The sequence below is a fragment of the Brienomyrus brachyistius genome, chromosome 9 (genome assembly GCF_023856365.1).
Source record: "Brienomyrus brachyistius isolate T26 chromosome 9, BBRACH_0.4, whole genome shotgun sequence".
Lineage (NCBI taxonomy): Eukaryota > Metazoa > Chordata > Actinopteri > Osteoglossiformes > Mormyridae > Brienomyrus > Brienomyrus brachyistius.
In genome coordinates this window covers 18,899,667-18,916,708 of record NC_064541.1, presented here as the reverse complement: position 1 = coordinate 18,916,708, position 17,042 = coordinate 18,899,667, and the positions used below count along the sequence as shown (strand labels likewise).

General features: G+C 41.3%; 1 protein-coding gene across 7 annotated transcripts in view; it reads right to left on the bottom strand.

Moving 5' to 3' along the window:
• Window positions 1-1,002: 1,002 nt before the first annotated feature.
• Window positions 1,003-17,042, bottom strand: part of nek10 (NIMA-related kinase 10) — a 20,157-nt gene continuing 4,117 nt past the window's right edge. For 3 of the 7 annotated variants that reach the window (XM_049025196.1, XM_049025201.1, XM_049025197.1), the window contains 27 exons: window positions 16,906-16,973; window positions 16,067-16,146; window positions 15,485-15,571; window positions 15,176-15,400; window positions 14,876-15,015; window positions 14,033-14,094; window positions 13,615-13,692; window positions 13,347-13,411; window positions 13,171-13,273; window positions 12,365-12,493; window positions 11,507-11,644; window positions 10,911-10,956; window positions 10,414-10,535; window positions 10,190-10,292; window positions 9,777-9,852; window positions 9,153-9,282; window positions 8,913-8,983; window positions 8,438-8,645; window positions 8,014-8,182; window positions 5,805-5,859; window positions 5,642-5,679; window positions 4,425-4,525; window positions 3,897-4,007; window positions 3,619-3,718; window positions 2,725-2,777; window positions 2,537-2,610; window positions 1,003-2,161 (listed from right to left, as the gene is read on the bottom strand). In XM_049025196.1, the coding sequence (XP_048881153.1) occupies window positions 2,143-2,161; window positions 2,537-2,610; window positions 2,725-2,777; window positions 3,619-3,718; window positions 3,897-4,007; window positions 4,425-4,525; window positions 5,642-5,679; window positions 5,805-5,859; window positions 8,014-8,182; window positions 8,438-8,645; window positions 8,913-8,983; window positions 9,153-9,282; window positions 9,777-9,852; window positions 10,190-10,292; window positions 10,414-10,535; window positions 10,911-10,956; window positions 11,507-11,644; window positions 12,365-12,493; window positions 13,171-13,273; window positions 13,347-13,411; window positions 13,615-13,692; window positions 14,033-14,094; window positions 14,876-15,015; window positions 15,176-15,400; window positions 15,485-15,571; window positions 16,067-16,146; window positions 16,906-16,973 (2,651 nt within the window). In that variant the 3' untranslated portion in view covers window positions 1,003-2,142. Of the gene's footprint in view, window positions 2,162-2,536; window positions 2,611-2,724; window positions 2,778-3,618; window positions 3,719-3,893; window positions 4,008-4,424; window positions 4,526-5,641; window positions 5,680-5,804; window positions 5,860-8,013; window positions 8,183-8,437; window positions 8,646-8,912; window positions 8,984-9,152; window positions 9,283-9,776; window positions 9,853-10,189; window positions 10,293-10,413; window positions 10,536-10,910; window positions 10,957-11,506; window positions 11,645-12,364; window positions 12,494-13,170; window positions 13,274-13,346; window positions 13,412-13,614; window positions 13,693-14,032; window positions 14,095-14,875; window positions 15,016-15,175; window positions 15,401-15,484; window positions 15,572-16,066; window positions 16,147-16,905; window positions 16,974-17,042 lie in introns of those variants that run through there. The other 4 variants (XM_049025198.1, XM_049025199.1, XM_049025200.1 and 1 more) reach the window with 4 other exon arrangements.

Genomic DNA, 17,042 nt, shown 5'->3' with positions numbered 1-17,042 from the left:
GAGGTTTCTTTTTTCAAAGAATTCACATGAAATTTACATTTATATATGTATCAGATGCCCTTTATCCTAAGTGACATGCATTTGAGAAAGTAGGGTCTGACCATCTCTGCAGGCAAGGGCCTTGCTCAGCCAATCAGACTCTGCCAGCCACAGGATCCGAACTGGTTACCTTCCACTGGGCGCAACATTCAAGCTCAGTGAGCCACACACCAGCCCACAATGAAGTAAGGGAAATAGCTCAAAAAGCAGCCCTGGGCCCTCAATAAAGAATGCCTCAAAATCTGAATCTGAGAGTTAATGTAGAACAGCCAGAAGAATGAGGAATATCACTGATAATGAAAGGCTGTTCATCAAGGATCCTTTTAAAGTATGACCGTAGTACATGTAGTCTTGTCTACCTTAAGCTTGCACTAGGCTGGCTGCTACTTCCACTGAATTATATTCGTTATATGGGACCAAATTAAATTCCAAACTGAGTCTATTTTAAACCATCTCAGGTATTAGCTGTTGTATGTATAATGCTTATTCCACAGCTAAAAATAAGTTTAGCTTATTTTTATTTTAAAAATAAGTTGATACATATTTAATAGATTTTACAGATATTAAGATGTTTTTTTAATGAGTGGTTAAAATGAAAGAAAAAGTCCATTACATTCATGTATCTACCCATATTCTTTATGTTGTTTGTTTTAAAATCTGCAGTTAATTAATTATGCAGTTGTGATCATTTTGATTTTCATAATTCATCCCAGCTCATATATTTATATATTTTATATATGAACATAACTTATAATTTTGAACACTAGGAACACAGTGTTAGTTGATTTATTGATCAGAATTTATTCTTAAGTCATTAAATTTCCAAAGCACAAAAACTGTTAACATATGAAACTCATATATAGAACGTCATATATATATATATATATATATATATATATATATATATATATATATATATATATATATATATATATATATATATACACATATAAATATATATATATATATATTTTTTTTTACCATTTCGATGTAGTTCAGGCAAATAAGAAAAAGTATTTTGATGACGTTATAAAAACATGCAAGTGAGCTGAACTACATGGATATCACTAACAATTCCAGGAGAATTAAGAAAAAAACAAAGAATGTAGAAATAATTAAGTAACAAACACCTTATCATGCCCAAACATGCGAGACATGTGCATTCAGTGACACATTGTTTTGGTTTGTAAATATAAGCACCGCATACAGACATGTATGTAGCATATATGCTGTGCCAACAATACAAAGTGCTGTAAGAGAACCCTGAGATCTCAGAAAGCGGAAGAACGCAGCTCTAATTTACTATCTTTGGAGGAAACACATAGCGATATATTTTCATTGCCAGGCATGAACTCCAAACTTTCAGAGAACTAAAAAACGATTCACTGTTCCATTTCACCACAGAGGAAACTAATCAATGAATAATGAGGTACAGATTCAGAAGTTAGAAATATACACTGTTTACACTTTACAGCATATACTAGTTTTCACATTTCTCCCTTGATAATCATGTGCAATTACTGGGTTTGATCAAGGCCTAAAATCGTAGGAAAAGCAATAAAAATTGTGCATAAAGCAGAACTCAAGTAAAAGCCGGATATTATGGATTCTGAAAACGCTAAACTTCCCAAACAAACTGGAGGTTTAAAAAGCACAAGTCCATTCTCTCATATTTTTATGTATTAAAACTTATTCAGCGACGACAAAAGTAATCAGCTCCCTTTTCTCGAAGAAGCCCTGCATGTTGATTTTAAATCCACTTGCTCTGTGAGTAAAAATCCATCTGCTCTCTCAGTAAAACTGGCAGACACAGGTATTTTCTAAACCAGGCTTACTGAAAGCCGGCAAGCTTTTCTATTCAGCATTCCAGTCATACTACACATTTTAAGGCTACCTGCTGTGGAGAACATAAGCTTGGTGAGAACATAATAAAGTGTTCTCATAAAGTAATTCTACAATTCAGTACAAAAGTCCTATAATGAGTGAGTCATTGTTTGAAGAATTGCATTCTTTAGTTTTCTGGCAGTGTGACCTGGGCACCGGTTGGTCGTAAACATGGTGCTGCCACACCTTTGCTGGCCTGAAGTCTTCTGTTCTTCTGATCTAAGGATGATGGTCACTCCTATTAACCAAAATGAAGCAGCCAGCGATTAACTAAATACCATTCAATTAAAATCAACAAACTGAATAACCTTTAACAGCCTACACTGAAACAGTAATTTTTGACGCTAGCATCTCTTTTCATGGAAATTCAGTAAGTCTGTGTTGCAAATAGACATAAAAAGCTTAAAATAACACCAAAATCCAATATTGGCAGCTGCAACGTTGTAATATATATTCTGGATTAAATTTAATTTTCTTCCTCCAAAGAGATGTTACTTATTATGCAAGAACATACAATTAACTAAAAGCAGTTAGTTCGCTCATAAGCTAGTCTTTGCAAGTGCCTAACCCTACTAAAGGATTTGGTTATCGTATCGCTACAATGATTACAAACCCCCTGATTTTGAATGACCTTTTCGATAATGTGCTGCAGTACTCATGTTCTTCCAATACCTCTTCAATTATAGTCTGAAAATATAGGGGGAAAGATACTATTTTTATTACCAAACATCTTGACGACTGCAGCAAAAAGTGGAAATGTTTACGTAAGAATAAACAGTACTGAATACATGTAATTCTTACCATCATCTGTTCATAGGTTACTCCATCTTGAAGACTTACATAGTCAGAGTCACCTGTGAAAACAATAATGCACTTGGCTGTGACATATTGATTGCTGAAGAGTCGAAACATATTCAATACTGCTCTGTAAATGGCTTATAAGATAAATTATCCACCATTAAACGATTATTCAATTTAATGCCACCATTAAACTGACTTTATCAGTTGTTTATCACCAGAGTTGGGTAATTCAGGTCCAGTGAGTAAAAATCCAGACCGGGATTTTGTTTCAACCAACCAGTTGAATACTTGGTGACTGTGACTCTTTATGGTCAACTGGTTGGTTGAAACAAAATCCCAGTCTGGACCTGAATTACCCAACTCTGCTTATCACTACCCTATATACAAAGGAAATTTTATTCCATTCACTGCAGAAAACTTACACCAAACAAAATGACTTTCTTGACCCTAAGAGACATTTTCTGAACACAGCGGAAGTCTGTATGTGTTTATTATGTACGCGCTCTGAATGCTATCAGTATTCTGCTTTCAACAATAAAATTCCTGTATTACACTAAGAAGCAGGAACCTCCTTTTCCAGTTTATACTTCTCCAATTCCCACTAATCCATGCTGTTTAAAAGTACTATAGATGAGTAGAGGAGGGAAAAGGTGTAAAACTGCCACCTGTGTCATGGTGCATTTTCATGCATTTACTGCTACAGTAAAAGCATGAAATAAACACAAAATTATGGAATTTGCATGAAAGTCCCCTTTTTCTGGGGCACTAAATTCCATAAAATTCTAAAAAATAAACTTTAAATTTCAAGTTGTTAAATCGAGTTACATAAAAATGACAGCATGCATTAACTAGAAGACCTTTGGTATCAGTTACATGAAGGATATTAATGCAGACCTTTATTATCAATGGAAAACCGTTTCCCCCCAAAAGACTGAATGGAGGATGACCAGTTGAAATCGATCTGCTCGATGATTTCTGGAGATCCTTGCAGGAGCTGTGGAGAAACCAAAGAGTGTTTGAGAAATCAGAATGGGGACAGATCCTTCTTCACGCCAAGGAGGCTCAGGTCGCCTCGTTCCTTTTAGTTCCCCTTTTGTTTCTGTCCTCGGATATTTGGCTGTGCTGTTCTTTGGCTAAGCATGGTTGTATTTGCGCTTGCTAATCCTCCTGACCTTCTTTAGCTCCATCTTAAGATTGTAAGGACTGCTCCTGGAGTCAAAGAGAGTCTTCTTGAACCTCTCAACTACCCAACGTTTAAAATCATGCTGAAGAGTTGGTGGAAGCTGGAAAACAACAGAACAAATATGGAGGGTTAAAGAACATTGATAGATTTTTCCACTTGCAGATAAAGGGATTGTTGTGATCTGAGACAAACGCACCCAAAGCACAGCTAGACAAGCCCCATATAAGTCGTTGAACAATCTCGTTCATATATATTTCATATTCTTATGATTTCAATATGTTACAGATAGTAGAAGATTTTTAGAAATATTAATAAGAATATCAGAGACATAATCTTTATTCAGTATTCTAAAAATTTATTTTGAAAAGAGAAAACATGGTTAAGCCACTATCAACAAATCTCCCCAAGGGAGTGTAATTGGAGTTCATTCAGTTCGTTAATCTAAATTCTGTCACAGGCCCAAACCTTTTATTTGCAATATGGCAATATTTCAGGCAGAGAAACGACAATCTTGCACCTGACTGATGTATATAATTTTATGCAACAGCAGCAGCAGTAGCTGGACGGGGTCGTCGATTTGCCGGACTTTCTTCTGGGGCACACATATCCCTGCCGATGCTGCGGGCCACAAAAGTCAAAACAATGATTCCGGTAAATTCTGTGTGGCACTGGAGACTTACACACTATGAACCTGAGTATTTGGTGACCCCGCTTTGGTACTTTGTGAGTTTCTGTTGTTCCTAAATGCTTTTACAGTAAAATCCCGCTATAACGGACTTCAAGGGACCTGGCGAAACAGACCGTTAGATCCAAAGTCCGTTATATCCAGAGTCGCTGTCTGCCCAGAACACAACTACAGGACACCATTTACTCATGCCACACCCCAGCAGGCACACTTGTGGTATAGATTATTATACTGGACATGTAGTAATGCAGCTTTACCTGACCAGATGCGTGACTATTAATAATCCCAACTACATATCCTCGCTGGATCTCACCGGCACGCCGCACGCATTGTGGGCGGAGTCTGCATGTCCGTTATAGCGAACAAAACTACAGCTAAAAGCGGCCCTGGGGAACAAATTGTTTGTCTGTTATAAGTGAAATTCCGTTATATGCGAGTTCACTATATCCGATGCTCTTTCTGCATGTTCTTAAAGGCGCACGGCCGGGACTGGCGGCCCTCATCCGTTATAGATAATATTCCGTTATGAGTGAGTCTACTATAACGGGATTTTACTGTACTTTGCAATAATACCACTTACTGTATAACTGGAATATACAGCAGAGAAGAAATTTCACAAACTGACTCATTGCAAAGGTGGCATCCTATGACAGTATTACGCTTGAATTCACTGAGCTCTTCAGAACAACCCGCTCTTTCACAAATGTCTGTAAACCCGACTGCATGGCTGGGTGCTTGATTTTACACCCGTGGCAATAGGTCTGAGTGAAACACCTGAATTCAGTGATTAAAGAGTGTGCCCCAAGATTTTTGCCCATATAGTGTAAATGCTAAGTGTTCAGTTCAAGTAAAGCATCACTTCCCCAAATTTCTGCCTTATTGTTGACATTACAGATGGTATAAAATTTGTGTTTCTGTATAAATGTCAGACTCATTCACACTGCATAGGCTGCCAGGTCCCTACTGGTGGCCAGAGAAGGAAAATTGCACAAAAAAGTTAATTATTATAACAGTCTGAAAGCAAGTACTTCCACTATTGCCTGACATACCTGGCTGGGGAGTTGTTTTTGTAACAGCAAGATCTCCACTGAAATACAGGAATTTAAGTTATCAGCGTGGGTAATACTAACAGGCCTGTGTCTCGGTGATCACAGAGACGTCCCCCTTCCCAGCACACACATACAGATGAGAGATAAGATAAGATAAACTCACCCAGCGCAATTTCTCTCCTCATATGCAGAACTGCTGACTATGCGTTTTATACACCCTGTAAACAGAAGAAAATGCAAAAATGTGGCCCTCGGCTCTGTTCCTCAAATCATCAGGATTTCCGAGTTAAAAACACTTATAAAAAATATTTTCAAGTTCTTTTTTTCATTTGATAAAAATGATGAAACAAATGACTGGCTTACAGATGCTTCCCAATTGTAACTGCATTGCATTTATTAGCTCATGATTTATGGCCTCTGAACAAGTCAACATAAATATCTGAATAATATTTTTGTCTGTAGTTTCCTCTCCATCATAAATATACCTTGAAAGAGTCTCTGACCTCCACCAAATGTCCCATGGTTAAGACAATTACAAGAGATGCTCTAAGGCTGACAAATAAGGCGATGAGAAGGAGTGCTCTGTAGCCTGTCATACTTCATCACCGTATTTGAGTCTCTTATCTATGTATATTATTAACTAAAATGCTCAGTGCACTGTAACTGATTACAAGGGTCGATTACAGGGTGCTAAATATACTTGCTTTCTAACGTGAAGAGCAAATCATGTGCCAGGATGAAGAGGTTCAGTTACTGTTCAAAAACAATGCTAAGACACATAATGTAAGTGATTTCGAATGCAGTGCTACTGCTGGTGCCGTACTGTATGTGGAGGTGGCAGCCTCTCAGAAAGAGCCTCCCTCCTGGGGTTTCCACACACTGCTGGAGCAGGGGCTCTCAAACGACATCCGACCCTCCCAGGCTGCTGAAATCTACCAAGGGGCACCTCCCCATGGACCCTTATTTTGTGTGGCTGATTAAATCTGGACCTCGGCAGGAGTACCTCTGGTCTACAGTTTGCAGAGAATGCTATGATGAACTAGAACATCCACTGTGGCCAAAAACTCCTTCTTTGGCTAGACTCGCGCTCGTTAAGGCTAACAGGAAGGCCCCGAGTGCAAAAATCTCACCTCAGTATAGCAGTAATGTGAGGAAGGGCCTCTCTGAACACATAACTCACCTACCCTTAATGCAATGTCCTACCACACACTACATAAGCGTAACTGATAAATTAAACTGCCAACTGTGTGTATATACTATGCTAAGTACAATTGTGTACAAAAATATGCAAAAAAAAATGTGCGTTTGTTAAACATTCTTCTGCACTAAAAGTATAACTTTGTGGGAAAAGAAAGGAGGTTTGATTAATTAGCTCTGATTATCCAAATTCATTCAGGCCTAAGACAGCAGTATCACTTCCATTGTGGGTACGATTATCAATAGACTACAGGAGAACAAAGCATTTCATTTATTCCTCCCTAGTTTCTAGGTAAACAGCAAATTGTTTGTTAGTCTTTGAAGGCAGACTTTATCACGACGTGGCTTGACAGCTCTTTGGAAATTTTTGTACTTCTAGAAACTGAAACTGAAATGCAGTAAAGATGATAAAAAGTCATTTGTAAGAATACTGCAAAACCTTTTTTTTTAATCTTGAATTAATAAGTTGATTTACTGACTTTAATAGGAACTAAATATTAACAGGAAAGGACTGTTCATTCAAAACATTTTTTTTTATTCAGCGTTATTAAAAAGTTTTATTCAGCGGTGTTTCTCACAGCGGCCCTTGGGGAGCTGAGATGGAGCAAAAACATGGACCATCTGGAGGTCCCTGAGGACCAGGAGGGGAACAGTGTTCCACAAGCTCAGGTGCACACTGGATGGGATGCCACCTCACCACAGCGCACATGGACACATAGTCACACTACAGGCAAGTCAGAGTCATCAATTCACCTAAATGCGTCTTTGGCCTGCTAGAGGAAACCAGAAGACATGAAGGTATGAAGCACCAGCGCTTGACACCGAGCTGCCACACCATCCCTACCCAAATATCCATGTTTATAATACCTACACATACAAACAAACTTTCACAAAACTGTAACTAAAGCACTGTTAGTTTCCAACATACATGCATGTTTTTCCAGGAACAATAACTGCCTACACAAAACTGACAGAACTGACAAAGATACAATAGAAAAGAAAAACCCTAAAAATATCAGACTGACTCTGGCGTAACTGAAATGTTAGAATTATTCGGCTCCCTGCAGTCAGGGGAGATGTCAGCGCTCCTCCGTTTGAAAGCAGTAAGAACACGACAGGCGGGTTGTGGGTAAATACTTCTTGCCGAACAAACGCAGCTGGGCTATGCAGCTTACCCTGTTTGGAGCCCTGTGGGCTTTCCCATAGAGGGCGCTCTACCAGGCCTGACCCTTCCTCCTCCTGAGCGGGGCATTGAGTCGGGGGGGGGGAAGATTCAGTGTCGCAGGGGTCACTCCTCACATCTGCTAGCCCATCAGTGCAACGGCTGGGTTCCGCACCCATACCCTGTTGGATGTTCGGGGGCCTTTTAATTGTGTGCATTTCAGATTCTTCTGTAATTTTGTGGTGGGAGGGAGGAGGAATCTTTTGGACAATAAAAATGCAAGAAAATGGTTTTTACGCATCAGGTACCTTTTTATTCACAGCTGGAAACTGTAAGAGCTTTAATGAGCCCAGTTACATAAAAACACATCAAAGGAATCATTATTTTCTAATATATTCACAAGATCCAGCTGAGTTTCAGCACTGTGAGGATCTTACCTGCGAGGCGTACGAATGAGAAGCACCGAGCCCACCTCTACTGGCTTCAAGAAAGTACTTTAGTGCCCGTTTTCTGTCGCGCTCCAGCTTCCTCTCCAGTGCCTGCTGGGAAGTGCACAGGTTGTCGATGAACTTCATCATGAGGTCAGAGATCCTGGCACTGACCTCCACGATGTTAGGACGCAAGTCCGCATCTGGGGTCAAGCACCTACAAGACACCCAAACAGAAGCATTTACATACTAGAGCATTTAAATCTGTAAATCCTAATCACATCTTAAAACTCTGTGTCACACCATTTCCCAGCATCCCATTGGCAGAAACAGAAATTTAACCATCTGGATAATCATGGGTATTGATGTTAGAAATTCATATCTATCAGTTTGTTAGCGATGCTAATCCACTGTCAACAGACTGTAACCTAATTAGACTATAGAAAGGTAAATCCATATTTATAAGTATTTCATTAACAATTACCATTTAATGATGTCTGTTACTCTCGTAGAGAAGACACCATCTTCCACTGGTTCATAGACAGCCTCAACAATCTAATACCAAAGAACAAAGAGGAAATCATAGATACAAAAACACCCTAAGTTTTGTTCCGTCTGGAATATTCCATACGATGCACACAGGAGGTGGCTGAGATACTTATTAGCTTATTAGCCAAGCACACAGTGCCGGTGCACATCCTCTGTCCGAGTCTGTGTGCCTCACCTTGGTAGCGAGAGTTAGCACGTTGCTGCTGTAGAACGCAGGGCGCAGCACGGCCATTTGGTACAAAATGCAGCCCAGTGCCCACACATCAGCCTTCTCCCCATAGGGCTCACTCTTCACTATCTCTGGGCTGGGGGTGGGGGGGTGGAGGGAGAGCAAGCGTCTTCTTAGCACTGTCACTAAGTCCATATGTCGGGGACAGGGTGAACGTGACCTCTGACCTCTGTACCATCCAACCGGTCGCTCTGCCATTGGGCTTTAACCCTTTTACTCTATAATACCAAGAAGGCATTTGAGGCCACAATAAACAAACCTGAGCAGGTTAGGAGAGGGACAGACTAATACATGTCTTATATTTAGCAGAAGCTTTCATCCAAAGTGAGGTACAATTGAGAAAGCAGGATTGGACAGTTCCTGGGGCTACTGGGGGTTAATTGCCTTGCTCGAGGGCCTAACGGTGACATCACGCTGTTGAGGCTGGGATTTGAAGTGGCAGCCTTCCGATCAGGCACAGTCTCCTAGGTGACATCAGCAGATCCTGCACTAATTCAGCCTCGCAGAACGTGAACCTCCCCGTTTTTCCCGCAAGCACCTTTTTAGATGTGTGTGTTCACAAGCACTCACCAAGAGTACAGTATGGTGCCGACCAGCGATGTTAGCTTGCTGCTGGCCTCCTTCTGCTTCGCCAGGCCAAAGTCCGCTAAACATCAAATAACATTCGAGTACAAACATGGCCGCGTGCTGAGACCGCCACAAATTATTGTGCTTATAGTATTTCCACCAAGCATCCTACTCTGTAATTTAGCAAATTATAAATCCACTTTGGCAAAGCCTAGATGTTATTCTTACTTTCCTCTTTGATATGGAAAACACTTCTTAATCACAAATCAGTATTTGCATCTGTACAAAAATTCACATATCAGAATTCTTCCTCCTTTTGTAGAACAAATGGAAGAATACATATTGCAAAATAACATCTTTTTCACAATGTCTGTGTGAGTCCAGCGCTCTTACACAGTGTGATGCACTATACTCACTGATGGTAACTCTGTCCCTCTCTCCTAGCATGATATTATTAGGGGAAAGGTCTCTGTGAACGATCTTCTTCTCTGTGTGGAGATATCGAAGCGCCAGGCACATCTAAGAGGATTCATTGTGGAAACAGTAAGAAATTAGGAAGTCGGTATCCATCAATAGCCCCTTATTCGTCGATCTGTTTGGTGAACACTAATTACTCAGGCCTAAGAGTCAGTTTCCTAACCTGAATGAATATGTTCCAAATTCTATCCTCGGTGAATCGCTGCTGCTTCTCTTTCAGAGAGTTTAAATGTTCAGCCAGGGGTACGCCATCGATCAGCTCCATGACGATGTAGAGCCTGTCACCTACCAAGCGAGGGAAAACACTCTGCATGACCAATACCAATCAGGAACACGCGGCTGCAATTTCCTTTGGGAATAATTAAGTATGTATTATCAATGTATCCCTCCATCCATCCATTCATCCATCCATCCAGCATCTGAAAGGATTCCACCTTGAATTTCATCTTTATTCACTGATGCTGCTTTGTTCCTTTATATATTCTGGCTAATGCTCTCATATAGATAAATATAAACATGCAAGTATGTTCCATATATCAACTGCTAAACAATTTTGATTTTTTAATTATTTCAGAATATCAAGGAACATGATTAGCCACACTGATATCAATATGACTTGAATATAATTTGTGTAACCTGTAAATTTATGCATGTACTTACTTTCCAAGAATGTCTTGTAGTATTTAACAATATTTGGATGGCTTATCTGTAGTAAAGATAAAAAATAAATGACATAATTAGTAAACACTAAATGGGTGGCATGGTGACTTGATGAGCACATCATCACTGCGCAGATGCAGGGTTGGGGGGTTCAAATCCCAACCCTGCTGTATGTGAGTGCAGTTTGCAAGATCTCCCGGTGCGGTGTGGGTATTCTCCAGTCCAAAGAAATGTAGTATGGCTAGCTGGCATTTCTAAATTATCCATGGTGTGTGTGTGCCCTGTGATGGACTGGCATGGAACCTGGGACACCCCCCCAACCCTCCCAAAAAATGATAAATAAAAGGAGATAGAAATACAGGTGTAGCAGAGCATGATAAAGACATGCAAATTATCATTTATAAGCAACGTCGGTCTCATTTCTCAACAGCTTGTCTGAATCTTCATCAGCACCCAAATTACTTCCACTCTATGCTGTAAACTGCACAGTTGTGGGGCCCATATGCGTGTTTGCAGATTAAAAAGAATTATGCAGCAGGACAGGCAGCTTGCGAACTCGACAGGAGCCTGCATGGCTAATCGCACACTCAGGCTACCTGCTCCTTAATGATGCTCAGCTCACACACCACCTTCTCCACGCTCACGTCCTGGTCTTTCTTATCTTTGCCAAAGGCAGGATTGTGGAGGTTTACTTCCTTCAGAGCCAGGAGGTTCTGTCCGTTCTGCTTCCGGACCTTTCGCCATGTGCCAGGAAGGATGAAATAACATTAAACACCATACTGCCCTACAACGGGAAAAGTCTGCACCTGTACATCTTAGCAAAAATCAATTGTGACCGAAATCGACTCTCTTCGGTGCTGTTTTGTCTCGTGAGAAAATACCGTCGTTCAACTATGCTTAGATTCAAACAAAGCAGAGTGTGAATCTCACCGTAACCCTAACAACCACACTAAAACTAAGGGAAAACCCCTTTTCACATGCGATCTTAGAAATGATTCAGAAAGCAAATGTCACCAAAATTACATGCAATTAAACAGATTTCGTCTCTTTTATCGGTAATGTGTTAACTTAGGTGATGTGGTGTTTTTCTACTTCAAATTACATCCAAATCAAAATCATTTTGACCTGAAATAGTTTATAAGAGAATCCACTGGAAATCACTGTTGTTTATGTTATACATACAAGAAAGATATTTTCACTGGGTAAGTAGAAGTAATATAATAAAAAAGGGTTGAATAAATACTGAATTGACTGCTTATACCAAACGAACAGCCTGGAGGGAAGATGAATCCATTTATATCTTACCAGGAAAATCTGAAAATTTAGCCACTAATCCTGCTGAGATTTTCAGCGGCTCGGATTTCCGTCTCATTACGCTCTAATGTTTAATGCTGAGAAATGAGAAATGCTGCAATAAATTATGAATCTAATTAATTATAGCATGAGGTTCCCACCTTGTACACACTGCCAAAGGCCCCACTGCCCAGATGGTCCAGGACGGCGTAGCCATTGATCACTTTTAGGGGGGACCTGTGCAAGTTCACGGCCTCAATACTTTCCCTCAGAATCTTTAATTCTTCTTCCTGCATACATATGAGATTTTCACCATTTTATACACTTGCAGACACAATCACCTACAGAAGTACCATATGTAATATGCCGAAGGAAAGGCTGTTACGAGCCTAGGCCTTGACTGCAAAATTGCTTGCGCCCTCTAGTGGCGAATAAGACCAACTACAGAATAAGCGAGCAACTGCACAAGAGAAATTGTGGTTCAGCGAAGAGCTTCAGCCCTGCTGGTAGGAATGTGCCGCAGATTCCTTTCTCATGACAAATTCACTTCCTGGGACATTTCTTCACTCAAAAAAGATTTCGAAAAAGGTAGAAGATTAACCAAGTCTTTCTTGTTATTCCTTCTATACAGTTCCCATAAACTGATAGATTATATTATATTTAGTTAGCAGATACTTTTGTCCAAAGGAACATACAAAAAAGGATTAGAGAGCAGGTCAGCCAGTCCCCAGAGCAATTAGGGTTAAAAGTTTTGTTTAAGGGTGATATGATCATGGGATTCGAACAAGCAACCTTCAGATTACAGAGTTCTGCACCACAGAGACACCCATCGCCCCAGATTAAGAATTTTTCAATTTTTTGCAAATGGATTGCCAAAGTGTACAACTTACTTGTTAAATATCAATTATATTAATAATATATATGTACTTTCAGCCTGTAATGCCATATTTGAATGAAAAACACTTACGGAAAGAAGAGAGAACCTCGCTTGCAGTGGCTCATATGAGGTGATGTCGCGAACATAATGCCCGACGTCTATAAACATCTCGAACAGCTCTGCAGAAAACAGTCTAAAGTTTCAAAAAACGTGAATAACGCGCTCTGCCGTTGTGAGTAACATTAACGCAGGAAACGTACGATCACCTTTTAAATAGGCGCCGATTTCGCTCCACGCTGAAGAGGAAACGCAACGTCCTGAAGGCGTAGCACTGGCGAAAATAGACACATTTCACGAAGGACGTTAAATTTTCCTCAGAAATAATATTATAATCAGGCAGACAAGTGGCAGAAACAATTAGAAAAACCATAAATGCAACAAATGTGTGTGCGCATTTGCATTCACTGGGAGAATTCATGCAGATGAGTGTTTCATTATGTATACGGGCAATGCATTAGTGGAGACGCTGGAAACCTGGAGGGATGTTGCTTTTGGCCCAGGCTGTGAGCTTTGTGGCAGAATCAGCTTCCCTATGATATAGACCCCATTCTCCTGGGAAGACGAAGGGCAGGGGGGTTATCGCTTCACTGACAATGCGTGCACACTCAGCATGTTACCGCTGGATTTAGGCAAAATCTTGAAGTGAGTACCTGAGATAACACCATAAATTATGCATAGACTTCAATTTGCCTAAAATATACTAATGAATTTAAATAATAACAATATTGCTATTTAAATCCAAAACTGAAATCAAAGGAGATTTAAAAGACATACAATTTACATACAATTGACAGTTTAATCTGTCAAAAAACCATTAAGAGAACCAGGCCTTTGTATTATCAGGATGGTGTAGGTGAGCCTTATTGGTGAGGACAATGTACAAAGGTCCAACCTGTACAACCTGATGAGCCGTGGTGTCATCCAGGATGAGCTCCGTCAGTGCAGCACAGCATGCTGTGAAAGGACGCATGAAGTAAATTGCAACAACTTGGTTGTACCTCACGAAGCAAGTGCACAGAACATGTTAACATTACATGCAACTAGCATAACATCCGAACGTCACGTGCAGCTAAGCAGACCAGTGGAAGCCAGGGCTCTGAAAACAGTTTCCAGCCTTATATCTTGGGAACTAACAAAGGTCAGCGTCTAAATTCCTGATTTCAAATTATGCGTGTTTTTCCGTTCAACTAACAAGCGCTTGTAACGTACATTAAGGGCTGATTCGCAGCAGCACATTGCCTGCTGTGACTTCTGACTCTGACTGATATGCTTGCGGTTGGTTTTTTTCTTCTTTATTCCCAAGAAAATGACTCCGTTGTGTTTGCTTTTGGTTAATATGTCCCCTGTGTCACTCTTAATCAACTGCCATCAGCAATGACTGAGTGAGCATCCTGACTCATACATGCACACGGTGTGTGTGTGTGCAGCACAGGTATATTTTACATTGTGGGGACCAAATGTCCCCAGAATGTGATAAAAACGTCTTAATTTGACGTTCTGGGGACCAAATTTTTTCAGTCTCCATAAGGGGAAATCAAATTTTATTTAAAAAAAAAAAACTAAAAATGCCAGAAGTCTAGTATATTATTTGGTTACTTATGGTTAAGGTTAGGGCAGGGTAGGGGTTAAGGTTGTCATGTTGGGATTAAGGTTTTGCCCATAGAAATTAATGGATGGTCCCCAGAAAGATATGTGTACAGGTCTATGTGTGTGTGTGTGTGTTAGAAACAATCACCTGTTTGCAGAGACATCACATTCTCCAGTGTTTCCTTTGGATTGAACTCCTCCGAGACGCACTGCCTCTGGATCCGGCCAGCAGCATTGGCGCTGGACAGTGTCTCCACAGAGCAGCGGTCCGAGATGTATTCCCGCTTGCTTTGAGGAGCAGGACGTGGAGGTTCAGAAGACTGCATGTCATTTTCACCCCAGAAACTATGCCCAGCAACAGCCTTCACTGATGCGTCAGTCTGGCCCATGCTGCTTTATGCAGGGCCTGTCCGATGCCGCACTGCAGGACTGCGGGCGACGGACTCACTTGCACAGAATATGCAGCAGTTGCTGCACCCCGCCCCAAGCACGAATCTCCGCCGCAGCACCAGGGTCCTCGCACAGCTGTACCAGGACCCACACCGCGCTCCCCAGCAGCCTGAGGTGATCTGACTGGAGCAGGCTGAGGAGCACGGGGACGCCCTCGTAGGCCCGCACCTGCTCCCGGATCCGTGTGGCGGGACACAGCAGCCTCAGCAGCTCCGCACTCACTCTGAGGGACGGCAGGCATGCAGGAACACCGAGAGGCATCAGTGCAGCCACAGTGACCGCGTGGCGAAAAATAAAGCACATTTACCTTTTCGAAAGCAGGTCATACTCTTGAAGTATCACGAGAAGACTTCCGACTATTGGCAGCTCTCCTATCTTCTCCTTATATTCCAGACTAGAGGAGGTCATTCAACAGAGATCATTCAAAAAGAATACTGACTGCATACCTTCCATGAGACAAATAAAACCCTTAAATCCTTAATGTCAACAAGCATGATCCTCATTTGAGCCAGTTTATTAAGACTTAGGATCTGCCTCTATCCACCCTTTTTCTGAATCTCCTTGTCCAATTCAGGGTCACGGAGCGTTCAGAGCATATCCCAGAAGCTCCAGTTAACTTCAGCATGTTATTGGGCTGCGGAGGAGAACAAGGGTATCTGAAGGAGACCCCACGATGACACGGGGAGAACATGCAAGTTCCACACATATGGAGCCATGGCGGGGACTCGAACCCTGGTCCTGGAAGTATGAGGTAATAGTGCTAACAGCTGCACCCCCACACTGCCCTGATATCTGCCTCTTAACTGTAAATTTTCTTGATCATTATAAGAACAGTCAAGACATGTGACCATCATTAATGAAGCTCTGGGCCGAGAGGGAGCATGGATACCTGTCTGCCAAGCTGGTGAGGGCAAGCAGAGCTCCCAGTAATGCACTGCTGTCCCGCGAGGTCAGAAGCTTCACCAGGATCTAGTCACATAGAGGAGAAGCTCAGAGACACACACGGGGGGCACGAAATCACATGGCTACTCATCAGCTGTGCCACAATTCAAGACCATACATCAGGTGTAAGATAAACCACACAGTAATTGTATCATTACAGTCACGTGGTAGAAACGCGCCGAGTCTTTCGAAAAAAAATTGTGAGAATTACTAGAAGATTCAAGAACGGAGTAAAACGAAAGTGATGCAAGAGAGTCTCGGGCCTTGAGCTAACAATGACATCATAATGGCAGATGATGAGGGGGAAATGCCACAGGCGAAATGAATGATGGCATTACAGTGACAGCAAAAATTGCAAATGTCCTGCCATTGAACAAATGTATGAGGCAATCTGTCATTTTTATGTGGTTCTGCTCTCCGGAGCTTCTCCCACGCCGGCTGTCGGGATCAGAGTTTGACGCTGAAGGGTGATGGACATAGTGCACCGTTTGCCAAGGTCTTATGGTCCCTATGTCCATCGTATTAGACTTATTTGTGTTTCTTATCTCTTCAGTCAAATGACCCAAGATCAATCCCGATTGGCTAATACTGCACGTTCTGCCTGGAATTTACTTCCACCAGACCAGTGCTACCCGCCTAGCCCTACTACTGCATCTCTGAGATTGATACTTATCAGTACTCTGGGGCCGAAGATTTTTGTCAAAGACAATAAAGCGACTGAAGCAAACAGATTTAAGTGACAAGGCCAGAAACAAAGAAAGTGGGAGCAGAGAGAACGCAGACAACCTCGTGAGCACGACATTTGACAACCCAGGCTCTTTGGTGTTCAACAGCAGAAAGCTTCTGGAATATATCTGTGCACAAAAAACAACAAAAAACAAAACAAAAGAGTCAATATTTTAAAATAAATTCATTAAAAGACA